This window comes from Sorex araneus, chromosome 10, assembly GCF_027595985.1.
Source record: "Sorex araneus isolate mSorAra2 chromosome 10, mSorAra2.pri, whole genome shotgun sequence".
Classification (NCBI taxonomy): Eukaryota; Metazoa; Chordata; class Mammalia; order Eulipotyphla; family Soricidae; genus Sorex; species Sorex araneus.
The window spans coordinates 12,547,013-12,566,693 of record NC_073311.1 but is presented as its reverse complement, the minus strand read 5'-3'; the positions used below and the strand labels follow the sequence as shown (position 1 = coordinate 12,566,693).

General features: G+C 42.3%; 1 protein-coding gene across 1 annotated transcript in view; it reads right to left on the bottom strand.

Moving 5' to 3' along the window:
* MYRFL (myelin regulatory factor like) overlaps positions 1 to 19,681 on the bottom strand; it is a 156,973-nt gene that overhangs the window by 13,474 nt on the left and 123,818 nt on the right. Inside the window, 6 exon segments of the mRNA XM_055118411.1 lie at positions 3,244 to 3,420; positions 3,522 to 3,574; positions 3,653 to 3,727; positions 6,472 to 6,557; positions 11,953 to 12,016; positions 13,272 to 13,435. Of these exon segments, the coding sequence (XP_054974386.1) occupies positions 3,244 to 3,420; positions 3,522 to 3,574; positions 3,653 to 3,727; positions 6,472 to 6,557; positions 11,953 to 12,016; positions 13,272 to 13,435 (619 nt within the window).

Here is a 19,681-nt window from a genome sequence, read left to right as displayed (position 1 = left end):
GTAGCAGGAAGTACTCTTTCTCAGTGTAGTGGGAAGCCGGTCAAGGCCCAACCTAAATGGTAGTTACCATTTAAGTCAGAGAAGCTGATAGCTGTGTGGAGGAGGACAGGACCAGGTCGTGTGCTGCTGATTTTCTTTTTTTAGCAATCCCACAGCGTCTCTAGTAGTTGTGGGAACTTTTCTCCCTAGTTGTCCCTTGATGTGAAGATTTGGTGGCTATAGAGTGAATGTGAGTATCAAGAGATGTTGAAAATGAAAAGATGAGCCCATCTGTAACCTTTCCGATCCTACCCAGTAAGCAGTTAGAGGGGAGATGGTCTCTTCCCAAGTCTGCTCTCGGAAAAAAAACCAAGCATCTCCACAGTGGTCTCTAAAGAGAAGGGGTTAGGGGCCACAGGGAGAGTATAGCTTGCCTTGCGCGCAGCCCATTTGGGTTCAATCCCTAGCAGCACATACAGTCCCCTGAGCCTGCCAGGAGTGATCCCTGAGTGCACAATCAAGAGTAAGCCCTGAGCATTACTGGGAGTGGTCCCAAACCTAAATGGGGTGCGGGGGAGAGAAAAAGAAAAGAAAAGAAAAGAAAAGGAAAGGAAAGGAAAGGAAAGGAAAGGAAAGGAAAGGAAAGGAAAGGAAAGGAAAGGAAAGGAAAGGAAAGGAAAGGAAAGGAAAGGAAAGGAAAGGAAAGGAAAGGAAAGGAAAGGAAAGGAAAGGAAAGGAAAGGAAAGGAAAGGAAAGGAAAGGAAAGGAAAGGAAAGGAAAGGAAAGGAAAGGAAAAATGAGTACTTGCCAGCCACAAGATACCATGAACTTTCACAAGGGTTAAAGGTTTTGGGGAACCTTCTAAGCAGTGCTTAGGGGATTCAGGGGTAACTCCAGTGATACTCAGTTGGGGTCTACAGTGCTGCGGGCCACCAGGGCTACAACAGGCAGAGCTTAGGGAACCATGCAGTGCCAGAGATGGACTTTGAGTCCTTATCGGGTAAGGATAGTAGTAAAGCATGTGCCCTAAATCCATGAGCTCTCTCCCTGGGTCTTCCCATATTTAAAACTATTAAAAATGTGAGTGGCTAAAATGTATTGCTTCCTTCACACTGAAACTTTATCACATACTCCCCGTCCCCACTCCCCCACTGCCTTGGTTTTTGGCCACACCCGGTGTTGCTCAAGACTTACTCCTGGTTCTGCTCTCAGAGATCACTACTGCTGTGTTTGGAGACCATATGTGGTGTTGGGAAATCAGACCTGGTTGATCACATGGAAGGAAAGAGCCCTACCCAGTATATTTTCTCTTGGACCCCCTCACACTCAAGCTTTATTCTCAGCCTATAGCACTACATCTATTGCCAAGTTCAATTTTTAAAAAAAATAGCTTTCATAAGAATAGTACAGGGACCAAAGAGACAACACAGTGGGCAGGGCACTTGCCTTGCATGCAGCCAATGTGGCTTCAAATCCCCAGCATTCAAAATGGGATAGGGAGAGAGAGAGGGAGGGACAGAGGGTGTGTCCTGAGCACTGCTGGATGTGTCCAAAATAAGCCCCCAGCCCAAAAAACAAAATTAAAACAGTCCAAACATGGATTCCTATCAGTGTGTGGGGAAACAGTTTCCTCATTGGAAAAACTGGGCATATTAACAATGGCCCTTTAGAGTTGAGAGGCTTAAAGGATTTATTCATGTAGAATAAGTAAGTGATTAATATACAGTAATGCCTCATTACATCACTGTGAGGATGGTGGTGATTTATAAAAAGGTATCTATTTAAATATTGGATAGGGAATAATATCTAAAAGAAAAAGAAGGCTGCCAAAAACTGTAGTCTCTGAGCATATTCTATGTGTCCGTCATTAGGATTGCTGAAAAATATTTCAGTTCTTTTCTCAGACAGAGGTCGGGCCTCTAATTCATCAACTGTTTTTAAATTAGACTTGACCAGTGCCTTTGGCTTAGACTACTAAAGTGTCCACAGAAGTAACGTGTTTTATCTAGATGGGAGCTTGAAGAACCAGTGCCCATTTACCTCGCTCCATTACCACTCCCACAGAGACCATGACATCTGTCAGCCTTATCCTGAATCACAAGCTGAGCAACACCCACATATGACATATAGAAGGAGTCAAAAAATAAGACTTTTGTCACACAAAGTTCCTATTATGATTTTAGAAGGGTTTTAACCACTGCATCAGAAACAGTAACAAGTCTCACAAGAGACGTTACTGGTACCCGCTCTAGCAAATCGATGAACAACGGGATGACAGTGCTACAGTGCTACAGATCCTAATAGAAAAGTCATACAAATAAGCATATAACACTTCTAATATGCATCTAAATGTTATCATCATTTGAAACACTTTTCAATAGGTATATGTAGGGGAGATTTCTAAAAGAAAACAATGAGTATATATTTGGATATACTATAATCGATCTCACGGAGATAACTGTATTTGGGGTGTAGGGGGCTGGGCCACCCCCTGTGGTGCACAGTGCTTGCTCCTGACCATATGTAGTGCCAGGGATCCAACCAGGTTAGCTTCATGCAAAGCCACCACCTTAACCCCAGTACTATCTCTCCAGTCCACTAATACACTTCGATCAAGTTACTACAGTTCTTTAACAGGAGTATTACTTTGTGAAGCTTCACCTCTGTATGTGTATGTGTGTGTTTGTATGTGTGTGTTTGTGTGTGTGAGAGAGAGACAGAGAGAGAGAGAGAGAAAGAGAGAGAGAGAGAAAGAGAGAGAGAGCACGAGAGAGAGAAAAAGCACTCGCCCCTAGTCCCTAGGAGGTATAAGCTTTCCTCATAGTAGAATGCCAACCTTGTGTTTTTCACTGACTTAAAGCTTCCCCTACACTCATTAGAGTTTTCAAAGTCTTTTCCATTTTGCCCTACTTGGCTTGGGCACAGAGCCCAGATACTACATCATTTAAAAAAAAAAAAATTCTAAGTGAGTCAAAAAATCTCCCCATATAATTACTTCACTTGTACTGCTATTACAGTCTTCGCTGGCAACAGACAAATGAGACCCTTTCACTTGAATCCACTGAAAACTCATCCTTGGGCAGGAAACCCAGTATTATAGCTGATTGCAAGTCTGTGTATTTGTGTTTTAAAACATGTTACCACCCCAAATAGGAGAGAGGAATCATTATCTGGAACCATTAACAGACTATTCAAGTAAATATTGACAAGGAAAAAAACCCTCAGGCTCAAAGCCCTGCTTGTTTCTCCTTGAACATCCTTTACCCGCCCATGGTTTCTGGTGGATTTCCTTCCTCTGGGTCTGTCTCTGCACAGAACTCGAGAGGCTTCTTCTTGTCTCCCATATAGGACAGCAATAAGTCTCCTGACAGGGCAGGATCTCACAGAAAGTGATTTCTGGCACTTGGAAGGACTGTGTGGTGGCCGGAGAAGTATGGGATTCTGCAAAAGAGGGCAGATGCACAAGGTTAAGGCTGGTTTCTGGGACTGACAATTTCACTTGAAATCCAGGCTAAGTTTTCGGGTGACTGTGGAGATCTTACCTGACGGGGATGCTGTGGGGAGCAGAGTTGGCTTCTGAGAGCTGGTGATATTGCTGCAGGTAAAGAAAATGGTTAGTTGAAGATACTCTTCCAAAAATCCTCCCCAGAGAAAGTAAGACCCGAGCTCTCACCTGGAAGGGAGGTTTGGGATGCGTTGGTCTTGATCTTTTAAACTAAGTATGTAAAGGGAGACGATTGTCAAGGCACTGTATAAAAAAAAAAAAAGAAGAAGAAACCATTATGTGGCAGATTTGAGTCCAGATATATCTCACACCGCCAGCTGGCCAGGGATGTGCTCTCGCAGGCCACACAGATGGGAAAAGAGGGGAGGGGGCCACCAGACTGTCAAAAGCACCATGGAAACCAGCACTGTTTCACTTCTCTGCCCTGAGGAGAAAAGAAAAGAAAAAAAAAGACAAAAAAAATCCCTCTTCCTGGAGCTCAGGGACTCTGGGGGCACCCCTTACTGATGGATTTTTCCACAGGGCAAAACCTCTGGTCTGACAAGCTACCTCAGACGCAACTGTCATGAGTGGAAGATTACCAGAGGAAGTGTGTAAGGCAGCTCTCCACTCCTTGCAGGAAAAAAAAAAAAAGACAGAACAAAGTTCATATCCCACTGGTGAGGGGCATCACCCGACTGCATTGGGAGATGAAAGATGGCACAGGTTTAGTCCAACCCTTTGGCTGTGTCTCTGCCATCTTCCAGCTGCCTGACTTGTCAGAACACCATAAACAAACTGGAAAAAGGAAGGAAAAGAAATGCAATAAAACATCCATTTCCGTGCTACATGACTGCCAATGAATGAGGCTATCTTTGTCTCAATAATCAGTGTCTCTCTATAAATGGAAGCCTTCCTTCAAGGCCTGAGCTTTGGGAAACTATTCCCAACATTTTTTGCACAAGTCAACAACACTTAGCTTTCTCCTCTGGAAGGAGGTGTCTTTACAAGTGTCTCAAAAAGTCACACAAGAAAGTGTTTGGGTGACTTTACATCCCACTGTGCTGGGCCTGACATGAGGTGATGAACTTTATTTCCTACCAGCTTGACTTCACACTGGTTTGCTAGATGCCATTGCTCATTATTTCACTTTCCATCCAGGGTGTGGGTTTAGCACGATTAGATATTATACAAAGAAGTGTTTTATGCACTTGAGTTCCACTCATCAGGAATTCCCAGCATGAACACACCAGAATCTGGCTGCCATATCACGAAAAGCACATCCAGGCCTGGAGAAGTGATGCCCACCTTAGCACTTCAGTCAGGTAGAAGGGGGTGTTTTACCTTGGATGCTGCCTGCTGTGGTTTTGCTTCTTTTATCCTGTTCTTTCAACAACTCCCCTCTCCCAGCTTCACTCTCTCTCTCTATTCCTAATCATTTATTACTCTTTCTGCTTTGTCTCTTAAGTCTACTTTAAGGTACAGCCCAGAGAATTCCTAGGATTGAGACTGAAATGGACATCTATCCATTTCTCCCCCATTTGGAGGTATACTCTAGTTTTGATCCTTTTTGGATATACCCCGTAGGGCCCAGAAATAAGAAAATAACCCTAATGTTATTATTCAGTTATGGTCTCATTGGCCAATAATATTGGAATTCATAAAGTCTGATAAAAAAAAATTTAGAAATCATTCTCTAGGGCTGGGGAGGTAGCTGGAAGGGCTAGAGCAGGTGTTTTCGGATCCAAGGTCAAGGTACTGTAGGCACCCCTTCCCCCATGGCCTTCTTGGTCCCTAGCACCACTGGACCTGAGGAGTAATACATGGTCTGGCCTGACCCCTGAATCAACAGGTCCACAGAGCTTGGCAGAATATTACTCTGGCTTCAAGCACAGCTAGAGTCCCATCCCCTAAAATCTCGCAGAACTGCACCTTCTACAATCTTCATTAGGATTTATGAGGACCTGTGTGTTAAGTCTTCTTCCCCTGGAGACTTTAAGCAATGCTGAGGGTGTCTGCTCAAGTGTAGATATTCCCATTTGACCAGATTTAGGGATTCTACCAGAAGATGTGTTCACTCAGGCTTCAAATGGGAATTCTGGGCACTGGTGTCAACATGCTAGGGACACAGCCAGCCCATAGTGAGAAGTTAAAGGACTAACGGAGAGAAGCTACTGAGAGACCCACACTGTTTCCTTACCTAGGTCAAGAAGCTGGAAAAACCTTAGGCACACTTCCTTAGACTTTGAGAAGAATTGTCTTCCCCAAGACAAGGCCCAAAGGCCTGATCTTTCCCATGGGAATAAAGCATATTGGGAAGAGGCATCACAAGCCTTTCCAGCATATGAATGGTCAGACTGAAAACTAGAAGACCTAGAGAACAGAGTATGAGGGGCAGGACTCGAAGACTCAGGGGCCTCTCGGACCAGGGTCCTGAGAAAGATTCCTCCAGCTTAAGAAGGGGTGAACCAGGTGTGTGGATGGTGGTCAAGAAACCCACAATTGCTCACATAGTGAACACATAGCTCCTGTCCATGTTTGCTTTCTTAGTAAATGTGTCTACCATGCAAACATCTCTGAGCCCCTCTGGTATGAGGTCTTCACTGAAAAATCCAGAAAACTCCTAATAAATATGAGCATCCGAGGGAGAGTGGGTTATACCTGACTGCCCATGATTTTGTTTACCAAAAATAGACAGGAAGAAGAACAAAGAATTTGAGAACATTTTTAAAAGATTAAAAGACACAAATACATGAAAGGCATGGTGAACTGTTAAAAAACATTAGTTATTTAAAAAAAAAAATCCTTCATCACACATTAAGTTCAGAAAGTCAGTGCTTCCTTTCTTCTGAAAAGACCTCCCTCATTGTGAAGCTAAACTGAACGTCAGTGCCCAGTTTAAAAGGCTCCTTGTCTTCAAAATAGACAGAAGTCAGTTCATCAGTGAGGAAAGAAAGATGAAAGGCAGAAAAGAGTTTGACATAACATAAAATGGAAGATTTTCTTACCAAAATGCCATCACAGCAATTAGAGTTATAACCAAGGTCTGGAAAACCCAGTTAGGACACGACTGTTTTTTTCCTGAAAAATAAGCCTATAAAAAGATTCAGTAATAAGCAGTGAGACATCATCAACACTGAGGAAGGGCACCCGGGGACCAGCTCCTGGGAGGGGTCTTCCTTGCTCCCTTGTACTCCTCCTACAACCCTCCATCTGTCACTCTGCTTCCCTGAAAAGTTCTCCCCAAATCTTCAAGTCCCTCTCTTCCCTTGATGCTCCAGGCTGCCGTAATCTTTTTCCCCTCACATCCAGCAAGACAGTCATCTGTGACACTCCCTTAGCCCTTATTTTTGAACTTTGATCAAAACAGGGGACCAGCCAGGCACTATATTGAACCCAGATGGCCATCTCTTTTTAACAGAATACTTTTTGTAAATCAAAACTTCTCCAGGAAATGATAGACCAAATCTCAAAGACTGAATTGCAGACATGACAAACAGAGAGTTTTGTGGTGTGAAATCCTACTGCATGAATACTCCTCAAGTCACACACATGGTCCCTAAGCCTTAAGAACAGTTCTGGGGCTGTGTTTATTTATTCTAAGATACCTCTAACAGTTATTCATTAAGCACAACTGTGTACAACACTATAGAGAGTATGAAAATAAGTAAATCACAGCCTCTAGGAAGTGACTAGACAAACCTTTAAAACTGATGCACATAGGCATAAAAACCTGTATAAGATGAATGAGCCTCAAACTTGAGTATAGCTGCTATGTAACTGGTGGGCAAGGCACTTGCAGAGACCTTCTGCCTACTCAATTAAGGTGTCTCTAAATAAGTGCCTTCTTTTATGCAGTAGAGAGAAATGATTGCATCGTTCTGAGGGCACAAGGTAAAACTGTGCTATTGGTCAGAAGAGAATTGGAAGAGGATAGTAAGTAGTAAGCTATTTTAAGAAATAGCTTAAGGGGCTGGAGCTATAGTATAGCAGAAAGGATGCTTACCTTGCACAAGGCCAACCAGTATTTGATTTCTGGCATCCCAAATGGTCGAAAGGACCACCAGGAGTAATTTCTGAGTGCAGAGCCAGGAGTAATCCCTAAGCATTGCCAGGTGTGGCCCAAACCCCGGCCCCTCAAAGAAGAAAAAAATGCTTAAAACTGGCCTTTGTTTGAGTTTCTCCTGCTGATAATCTGAATTTAGAAAACATTCTTCCTACAGTCAGAGAGATAGTATAGCAAGTAGGCTCTTGCCTTGTGCGTGGCTAATCCAGGTTTGATCCTCATAACCACTGATAGTCCCCTGAGCACCACCAGAAGTGATCTCTGAGTGCAGAGCTAGAAGTAAACTCTGAGCACCACCATAGGTGGCCCCCAGCTCCAATATAAATATATATATATATATATATATATATATATATTCTACCATGTAATATAGGGGCAAGGTGTAAGCACCCCTTCTATTTTATATTACTTTGGATTGTGGGACTACAACTGAAGGTTCTCATGGCTACTCCTGGCTCAGGACTCAGGATTTACTCCTAGTGTTGCTAGGAAGACTATGCACTGCCAGGGATGGAACCTGAGCTTCTGGCATACAAAGCATGTGCTTTAGTCCAGGAAGCTCTCCAGCCCTTGGGGCACCCTTTTTAATAAATTCCCCAACCTTGGGGATCATTTCTACCATTCCCACATTTCACTGGAACTGTTCTGAAGATGTCGTAATGGTTAACACTCTGTATGGAAAAGGATCTCAATGACATTTGCTGAATCAAGTAGAATTTACTAGTATGTATTAGAGTCAAGACAAGCATTCCCCCTTCAATCTACTTCTTACCACAGCCAAATGATTGTAAATCTCTGTGCTTTTGTTCCATACTCTTGATTCAGTGTTGGGATAAAACCAAAGACCCAAAAGTAGATTTTCGAATGAGTCCTGAACACATCATCCAAGTGTCACTGAGCCCCATTTTCTTCATCATTAAAATAAGAATGATAAAAATAATACCTGCCCACTTTTCAGAGTAAATACAATGAACAGAATAATGATTCTCAAATGAAGGTCTGTAAAAGAATTTCTATGAAGTCTGCTAAAAATCTAAATATTCCAGAAATTGCTGGCTCAAGGTCAGAGAAATAGTGCAGCACATACGGCATTTGGCATGTGTCTGATGCAGGTTTGATACCATGCACCACACGTGGTCCCAGAGTACCACCCAAAGTGATCCCTGAGCACAGAGCCAGGAATAAGCCCTGAGCCTACCAGGTATGACCCCAAAACAAAACAAGACAAAACCAAAAGAGAATCTGGGAACCAGGAGATTTTCATTTGAGGTGGTATAGGGGCTGGAGTCTGTAGAAGTAAGGTAATGCAAAGTATTGTGTGAGTGCTAGTGGGAGTGTGGGGGGGGGGGTTCCCCACTTGTGCTTAGGAGGCCCAGAGTCCTGCCTGGTATTCTTAGCGATGGGTAGCAGTTCACACTAAAAGTCTGATCATAAGTGCTGCTTGGGCCTTGTGCTGCTGATGTTGTGGACCTCATCAGCTGCACCTAAAGATGCTTAGGAGACTGCAGTGTGGGGAACCAAACTGGCCAGTGTGGGCATGGAAGGCACATGCCTTATCCCTGAGTTGTCTCTCTAGACCCAGTGTCTGTTTTTCCCCCTTTTTCTTTCTCCTCACACTCAGGAAATCCTTTCTTGAGCCCGAGGACCTTCCTACCTTACCCCAGTCATAAATATACAGCCATAATCACCCACCTACTTCATGCAGGGAGAGAGGGAGAGAAGGGGGAGGAAGAGACGTCCTACAGATGGGACAGGTGTTGTTAGCTCAGGAGAACTCATATTGTTTTGTTTTGTTTTGTTTTGTTTCCCTCTAAAAATGTGCCCTGTTAGATACCATAAGCAGCTATGCGGAAATTAAGGCAAGGACTTCTTCAAGAGTCTTACCACACAGTAGGTCCCACTAACTGCTCCCAGTCATCTCCACTCATGAACGCCCCTACAAACCTAAAAGAACCAAACCTATCCACAATTGGGTCTGATGGCCCATAAATCTTAGGATTCCTAGTGTTTTGGTAGCATCTAAGGAAAGTCAGTAACAGAGATACAGCTGAGATCTTCAACAAAGACACACATTCTCACATAGACACCTAAATATCATAACCACTGAAATGCTGGTTTTGAAAAAACAGTAATGGTGAACACTTAAATAACACTATCCAGCTTCACCTTTACTGTATTGTTTAATCCTTAAAATAATCCCCAATGATCTATGAAGGTAGATATTGTTATGACCCCATTTTAAAAGATGAGGAAAATTGAGCCCCAGGAAAGTTAAGATCCATACCCAGTATCACACAACTAATAAGCCACAGAGCTGGGATTTGAAACAAAAATCATATTACTCTGATAATTGTGTTTTTAAGCATAAAATTATGATGCCTCCTTTTTCTTGTCTATATATAAAAAGGAAACAATACTATATATATAGATATTACTGCTATTATTCTAAAGGTCTTCATGGATTTTCAAATGTATTCCTTAACCTGGGGATTCAGAAACTGAGTCTAACCTGTGTTTTCAGCCTTTATCTGCCACTCTCCTCTCTAACCAAACCCATTCAAACCACGGTCAGTTTCCAGCCTCTTGTTTTTGTGGTTTCAACTGAAAGCTCTTCAACAGCTCCTGGAACTATCCGACTCCTTGGAGTCCTGAGTCCCATAATACTCCTATAGAACTGAGTATAATATTTTTAATACTCAGTTACAAATGGCCTTTGTTTTCCCCACTGATCTTCCTTGACTTGTTCGAAATTCTGTGTCAAGAAAGACCTTGTTGGGGCTGGAGCGATAGCACAGCGGGTAGGGCATTTGCCTTGCACGTGGCCGACCCAGGTTCGATTCCCAGCATCCCATATGGTCCCCCAGCACCGCCTGGGTAATTCCTAAGTGCAGAGCCAGGAGTAACCCCTGTGCATTGCTGGGTGTGACCCAAAGAGAAAAAGAAAAAAAGAAAGGCCTTGTCCTTCTAACTTCACCTGCATCCTATAGGACTGTAAGCAGTCACCTATTTGGATATGAGCTCAGTGGTCCTGCATCAGACCCTGACTCTGTGTCCACATTCCCATCCACCCCTATTCCCAAGAGCCTGAATCACTCCACGTGCTTCATTTACACTGGGGGCTTTCAGGGAATACTTTCAGGTGAGGTTCCCTGTTTAAGAATTTATCTGACAAATATGTCTCAAGGATAAATATGTACCAGATCCTGGGCACACTGAAAGAGGAAGGCAGAAATGTTTGTTCTTACAGCCCATGCATTCTAGCTACGTTCAAACATCATAGCAAAATAAAGACTCTGAGTGCAAGATGGGAGCTATAGTGGTTTGCAACTCTGGCAGCTACCAAGCAATGTGCATGGCACTTGTTCTATCCACAGCAACCTCATCAGAGAAATGGGCCCCTTTCTCTACACAATGTTTATTAATGTTTTAAGTTTATAAAGCAATCATCTAGGTGCTGGGTACTTTGTTAAAAACTTTGGTTCATTTAATCAGTTAACAATCTTCTATTATCTCTATGTTCCAAGTAATCTGTCCAAGAATACTTTTATATGTATATTTATTCCTGTATTTATACCTATTGGCATAGATATAAGCTTATCAGCTGTATAACACTTGACTAGGTTAAGTAGAATATTAAAATATTTCTGATTTTTTTAGCATAGCCCAATTCAGTATAATATGAATGGAGAGCAAATTAGATCAGTGGTCCAAATATTGAAGCAACACTTAAGTGAATGTCTATGAAGGTCATGGATGTCTTAACCAGGAAAGGAGCATCTTGAGGATGTCAGAGGATCAGAGAAAGCAAGGTGAATCACACAGCTACCAAAGAATGGCAAAGGAAAGAGGGACGTAGACACTAGTACTTCATTACACTGGAGGGAGGATACTTTCAGCTCATGAGTGATCGACCCTTTTTAATTGCGAATGTCATCCTATTGATGAAATTTCTCTTTATTCACTAATAAATCCATCATGTTTCAATCCTTGGAGATAAATGAATACCTATGCTCTATATTTACATATACAGCACAAAATATCAAAGGTAAAGGAGGGATTTGGGGATTAACTAAAGTTCCCAGGGATCTTCTGAAGCCAAAGATAAGGGAGTAAGTTGAGACAAGTCAGTGACACATCTTGCAGCTCAGGGCCATCTACATGTGGTGACTGGTGAATTTCACCAGATGGAAACAGTGCTAAAATAAATGTAGCAGAATAATTTATCTTAAATGAATATGCTCTAAGAAGTTCTCTAAACTTCTTTTTTGAAAAATCAGGATAAATACCTAAAGTACATAGGGATGCAAGTTCAGTACACCATCAATAAGCAAATGAGGCAAACCATCTTGACCAATTTCTCAAAAGAGGTTTTTGGGGTATCCTTAATAACATTTCTGTTCATTATAAATTGAAGTCTATTTACCTTGTTGGTTTTGGGGGGAATGGCCTTTCTTGGAGAAGATGTACTGACAGTTCTGCTAGATTTGCTTGAAAAGAGAGAGAAATTAATTACTACTCAAATGCTTCTCCAGCTCTTAGATGACAAAAGTCACAAACACAGCAATATTACTGTTTTTAATAACATGATGCTAACTTTAAAAAAGGAAAAGTCAACCCATATAAGAGTTCTTTTGGTGGAAAATAAAAAACCCTTAGCAAGAGTAACTGAATACATTAAATGTTACATTTCTCTTTTTGTCAAAATTAGACCCCTGAAGATTTACCTCCTTCACGAATAATAAAAATTAAAATTTTAAGTAATTCCCCTGAGAACCAAAACTGCTTTTCTAAAGTTAGAAACAGCCACCTCTCCCAGTTAAAGGAGTCACCTTTTGCTAAAACTCAACACCTCTTATCACAACTGCTCTTAAAAACCAGCTGCTTCATACTTAAAGCAGCAAATGAAAAAAATATGTGAAAATTATTACAGGCAGCAATTGTGTTGGGCTATAGCACAGCGGGTAGGGCATTTGCCTTGCACGCGGCCGACCTGAGTTGGATTCCTCCATCCCTCTCAGAGAGCCCAGCAAGTTACCAAGAATATCCCGTCCACAGGGCAGAGCCTGGCAAGCTACCCGTGACATATGCCAAAAACAGTAACAAGTCTCACGATGAAGACATTACTGGTGCCCGCTCAAGCAAATTGATGAGCAACGGGATGACGGTGATACAGTGACAGTGATACAGTGATGCATCAATTGTGTTCCAAAAACCTTCTGAAACATAAGGGGTTTGGAGTGATAATACAAAAGGTAGGCCACTTGCCCTGCACTTGGCCAACCCACATGGTCCCCTGGGGCCCGCTGATAATGATCCCTGAGCACAGAGGCAAGAGTAAACTCTGTGCATCACTGGACGTGGCCCCAAAACCAATAAAAAAATAAAATAAGGGACTTTATTATCAGAAAACAATGGTTGCTGATTGATCAATAAAGAACATTTCAGGGTGGAGAGATAGTATAGTAAGTGAGGCACTTGCCTTGCTGCAGTAACGCTGCTTCAGTCCCTGGCACTGCTCTGCTGATGGTCACCCCCACCCCAACCCCACCAGGAGTGATCCCTGGGCACACAGCCAGGAGTAAGCCCTGAGTACAGCTGGGTGTGGCAAGGAAAAAAAGATACACAAATCATGTCATGGAAAGAACACACACACACACACACACACACACACACACACACACACAAACCCCACTGAAGCTTCTCTTTTCTCTAGAAGTCCCTGGCCGCCCTGTCCAGAGGTACCTGATGGAACTCGCCTCACTGGCTGACGACTTCCAGCTACTGAGCCGTTTTAGCCTGGCCAGCTTCCGGTTCCAGATTTCTAATTCTTCTATTCTTTCTTCAAGATTATTGGTCAGCTTGCAGAGCTGCTTAACTGCACCCACATTTTCCATAAAGATCTGGTCCTAAACAGAAAAAGAGTAAATAATACAGCACTGACATATTTGCGACCATGAAAGCACAATCCATAGCCCTTTCAAAATCATCTGGAACACACCACTGAAAAGGTTCTTACACCCACACATCCTCATGTTCAATTTCTGTAAAGCCAGCAGGGTTTGCAACCAAAAGTGGTCCTGCTAAACTACTGGCTCTGGAATAAAACTCCTTCTGTTCAATTTGCAATAAAATGGAAATATGACCTGCTAGTTAAGTGAAAGAACAGAGCTATAAGACATTGTCAAGTTTGGAAGCCAAAGATTCATTTGCAAAGGTCATTATGTTACATTCAGAAGTCAGTGTGTAAAAAATCAGAACCAGCTTCTGCACGTTGATTTATGTGTACATCATTGAATCTCCATGAGAAATGACTCCAATTCTCTCTGGAAAAGGTGCAGCGACATTGTTCAGATGAGGGAGGGATGAGAGAACACTTGGGCTTTTGTTCTGCCCAAGTGTTGAGACAAGATGTGAGACCCCCAGTGAAAAAAATTTCTGAGCTTCAGTTTCTTCATCTGTCAATGAGAACATTTAGTTCTAAATTTTTGTTTTAACACTCCGGGTACACTATATTTTAGCCTCACTCCCAGATTTTTATTTTATCATTTTAATTTTTTAAATTTCCCTCTCCTCCCTTGAAAATTTTTATTATGTTTTTGAATTAAGGGCAACTCCTGGTGTGATGCTCAGCATAGCGAGGCTGGGTGGTGCTCAGGGCTTGCCAGGGTCACAACTGGCAGTACTCAGGGGGCATGTGGTATCATGGACTGAACTCAGGGCATGCACAGGCCAGTGATGTGTGCTGCCATTTGAGCTCTCTCAGCCCTCCCTTCCCGTTTCATTGTTGAGAAACAAGGCTCATGCACACTTGACTGCAGCACTCAGACATGTACTGTGTGCAGCACTCATTATACACTTCATGGTAGTGCATCAGAGACCACGCACTTTGTTGTATGCTGCAGACCCCAAATGGCAGCGCTGCCACTATCACACGTGGCATGTCCTGAGTGCGGGATGGTGCTGAGGAGGAAACTTGCAGCTTCCCTCTTGCCAAACAGGTGTCTTACCCCCATGCTATGCCCCCCAACCCGAAGCAACATTATAAAACATCAACACAGTTCCTCCTGTTCTGAATGTGATTGGTCTTCCAAAAAGAGACCAACCGTGGCTAGTGCAGTCTAGACAACTGTTTCCCCACCTGTACACTGGCATTGGCACTGATACGTGTGTCTCTCCATAATAAAAACCCTGAAAGTGGTCATCAACTTGAACCCTTGTTCTATGCCCTCTCACTACCACCCCACCCCCACGCCCCAGGAGTAAAAAGACAAGCTCCAGGTGCAAGGAGAAACGGCTACAGGGGAGGGGTTTTTTCACCAAGCAAAATCAAGCTTTAAAGGGTTTAAACTCTGTAAAGGGAGCTCAGGAAAAAAAGGATCCAGAAAGTTGAATGTTACAGACTTCAGACTTAGTTTATGCAGTTTAAAGGCAGATGTGTCTAAGGAGCATGAGGAAACTGTTGAGTTCTCTGAACAGCCTCAGGAACCCCTGGACAACAGCACAGAACTGGGTAAAGGGCTTTACTCCAAGAGAGAATCTTCATTCCTCAAAGAGAAATGCTTATCCTTTCTCCATAACATCCAAATCCCAGAGCACCTGGACAGAGGGACTCCTGCCTTTCCCGGGGTTCCCCAAGTATGTCCACATTCACACAACACTATGCCCTGGGGCTCCGGGTTCCACACCAACCTGAGACCTGAACCAGCCCCAAGGGCCCCATGCTCTAATGGATGTTGTCATGACCAAGGGCTCACACCACCACAAATGTTCATTCAGAATGGATCAGAGGCTTCAAAGGCTTAAATGTAAATGCTGAAACCATAAAATGCTTAGAAGAAAACACAGAGGGGCTGGAGTGATAGCACAGCAGGTAGGGCATTTGCCTTGCACGTGGCCGACCCGGGTTCGATTCCCAGTATGTATATGGTAAGTATATGGTCCCCCGAGCACCACCAGGGGTAATTCCTGAGTGCAGAGCCAGGAGTGACCCCTGTACATCGCCAGGTGTGACCCAAAAAGAAAAAAAAATGAAGAAGAAAAAAACACAGAGAAAAATCTCCTTGACATTGGCCGAGGCAATGGTTTTGTTTTGCTTTTTTTTTTTTGGTGGGGGCAGTAGGGAAATGTCTCCCCAGCATTGCTCAGACATCCAGAGACCACCCCTGATAATACTCGGCTGGAGATACAGACCTTATGGTTTCTTGTGTTTGGTCCTGGACATGAAATGAAGGCCAGGTCCAGAGGTGCTAGGGACCTCTAAACCCACCCCGTGGGCCTCATGTGTGCAAGGCATGTGCTCCACACCTTTGGGCTATCTCCCCAGTCTTTTGCCCTCATCTTGTCCTGTTTCTGTTTTTAATATGACACTAAAAGAATACAGGACAAATATAAAGTAATCAAGTAGGACCGCATCAAAGTAAATAGTTTCTGCAGGTCTAGAAAGGTACCCTAGAGAAGTACCCTGCTTCTACCACATGGCCCATCAAACATCGCTAGGTGGTCCCCAGCACCCAGAACCAGATCAGTTCTACATCCTTGAGTCCTTGGAGTGAACTATGCAGCCTGGTAGGCTAAGTATCCCCTGACTGGTCCCGGCTCCCTGAGCAATGCTTGGGAGGACTCTCCTCAAAAAGTTTCTGCACAACAGAAGTATCAATACACAAAATTAAACAGCAACCCACACAATACGGAAGACTATTTGCAAACTACGGATCTCATCTAGGGTCAGTATTCAAAATACATAAGGAGCTCATATTGCTCAATAGCAAAAGTCACTGTCATCCTGTTGCTCATGGATTTATTTGAGCGGGCACCAGTAACGTCTCTCACTGAGAGACTTATTGTTACTGTTTTTGGCATATCCAATATGCACGGGTAGCTTGCCAGGCTCTGCCTCGCGGGCTCCATACTCTCGGTAGCTTGCCGGGCTCTCCGAGAGGGGTGGAGGAATCAAACTCGGGTCAGCTGCATGAAAGGCGAACGCCCAACCGCTGTGCTATCGCTCCAGCCCTAAATAAAACTAATAATCTTTTAAAAATTTAATTTAATTTAATTTTTATTTTTTTATTTGTGAATCACTGTGAGGGTACAGTTACAGATTTACATATTTTCATGCTTGTGTTTTGGTCATACAATGCTTGAGAACTCATACAAATAAATAAAACTCCACAAATAAAACTAATAATCTTCTTAGAGTATAGGTAGAAGGTTTTTCAAGGAGACTTACAAATGGCCAGAATGTACATGGAAGTACGCTCAACATCACTAATAGTCAGGGAAATGCAAATCCAAAGCACAATTGAGATATCATGTCACACGTGATTGCGGGGTTATTATCAAAGAAACCAGAGATAACAAGTACAGTGAAGGTATGGGGAGAAAGGAACTCTTGTGTGATGTTGGTAGAAATGCAAATTTGTAAAACCACTATGAAAACAGTAGGAAAACTAAAATTAAAATTAGAAATACAATACAGCCAGCAGTTCCACTGGGTACATATCTGAAGGAAATGAACTCACTCTCTCAAAGATGTGTCTGAACATGTATTCCCTACATCATTAGTCACAGTAGATAAGACACAGAACAACCTAAGTTGTTCACAAACAGGTAAGTGAATAAAGAAGATGTGATATAGAACCAAAATTATACAAGCATATAATTTAAATAATGAATCTTATTTGACCACAATAAAGAAAGAAATTCTGTCATTTATGACAACATGAAAGGTCTTGAGGGCATTCTGTTAAATAGAATACATCAGGCAGAGAAAAACATACTGTATTATATCATTTATATGTATAACCTACAAAAGCTGAATTCACAGAAACAATGGAAATGGCAGCTGCCAGGGGCCAGGAGGTGGGAGGAAGAGAAAGATAATGTCATAGAGTTGCAAACTCAGTTATACTCTGAATAAATTCTGAGCTTCTTATGTATAGCACCAGTAACTAAAATTACAATACTTTTCCTCTACATTGCAGTTGCTGAGAGATCTTAAATAGTCTCATCACAAAACAGAAGATAATTATGTGAAGACATGAATGTACTAACTTACCTCACTGTAACAGCAGCATTTCACAATATCTTTGTTCTCTAATCATCATATAAACGCTTAAACTTACACAGTGTTTTATGTAAATCATTTTAATAAAGCTGAAGGATAATTCACTTGGTGAGAGAGGGCAATTATAGGAGATTTAAATAATAACAGCATGGAGAAGGGGTCAGGAGCAAATGCTTAGCAAGACCAGGACGCTGGTTTGAGTCCCTTCACCACATGGTCTCCCTGAGCATTGCCAGATGTAGTCCTAGAGCCCCTGAACACCAACTGTGTGGCCTGTTAGTCCTCAGCACCACTGAGTCAAGCTATGGACCATCCAGCCTGGCTAGCCAAGGATCACCAGAAGTAGCCCCCAGGCCTAAGCACTGTGAGATCACCCCAAATAAAAGCAAAACCCAAAATGAATTAAATATGACAAGAGAATAATGGAATCCATGAATATTCATTAGTTGTATTATTATTATTCAAATGTTTGCTTTTATTTTTAATTAAAACATTTTTTTAAAAGCCCTACAAATAAATCACCAAAGAAAAACAAATCTAAAAACAGTCTCTAAGCAAAATTCCTTGCAGATTTTCTAATTCTAGTACAGGTTTTCCTTTACTTCTAAATCAGTGTTAACCAAAAAAAGACATTAAGTCGAGAAGATAAGAATAACACTCTAGTGTTCTTCAATAGTGAATGCTTTGGATTAGTTACAGGTTGACATTGCAGAGCATATTATTCCGTGATTGGGGAATAGTAGTGTACACTAATCTGCACTGGGGCTGGGAGACAGTACAGGGATGAAGGATCTTGCCTTGCACATGGGCAACCCCAGTGTGATCCCCAGCACCACATGTACCCCTGAGCACTGCCAGGATTGATCCTTGAGCACAGAGTCGGGAGTAAGCCCTGAGCACCAGGTCTGACTTCAAACCCCAAATAAAACAAATAAACAAAGACTGTATTTTACACACAGTTAGCTGATGTCCACAACAGCTCCCAGCCATGATCTCTAATTCCTTTCAAGCCATGCTCAGTGCCAAACAATCCATTACATTGGGCACTCATTTCAATGCTGCCAGTCTCCTGAATCAGGAGTAAAAAAAGTACCATTTCTCTCCATCCTTACTGATATTCCCATAAGTAATATTCTTTTTCCCTTGACACCTAGCTTTTTAAAAATGTCTACTTGATACATTCATTTATTATCAGCCCACCCCAAACAGACCATGGAAAATAATGCTGAAGTCTCCTTGAACCCACAGTAAGTTCTTTTTGCATCTCTATGGCAAGACTTTAAGTGCTGCCTCATGAAATACAAGCAATAGCAGCAACTGTACAGTTACTTGTCAATAATGATCACAGCCAGTTCTGATTGCTCCAACTCAAATCTGCCCACACCATATATCTTGCATGTAAATCCAATTGGCAAGGAGATAATTCATATGTGCTACTTTTTAAAGGAAATAAAGGTGGAGAAGGGATTTATGACCCTTTCCTGATTATAACTATGACCCTGGCTTTATTGATCTAATAGAAAATTACCGAAAATAAATTTCTAGGACAAGGGGATTGACTTTTACTAAAATACTTCTGTCTTCCATTACTTCAGTGTAACTTGTAAAAATATGGTAAAAAACATAATCTAGAATTGTCTGGAAAGGCTATTTTCTGTGCACAGGAAAAGATCTCTATATTTTAACCATGAATGTGCAATAGATGCCCATGGAATTTTTTTCTAAATATACACATCCCGATCCCTATAGAGGTCTGAATCCATTAGGGTTAAGATACCTCATATTTGGGGCACTTAGAAAAGCTTCTGTTGTCCCACTTTTATTTTATTTTTAAAACCTGGCTGTGCTCAGGACTTACTACTGGCTCTGTGCTCAGGGGTCATCCTGGAGGTAGCCAGGAAACGAGATGGGGTGCCGGGGATCAAACTAGAGCCAGCAATGTGCAAGGCAAGCATTTTCATGCCTGTACTATCTCCCTGATCCCCGATGCCCCATTTTTAGTTAAGAATTATGTTGTAATTGGGCCTATTTTAATTATTTGACCCTGCTTTGAAGGGAACTATCTCAAATGGAATATAACTTCACACTT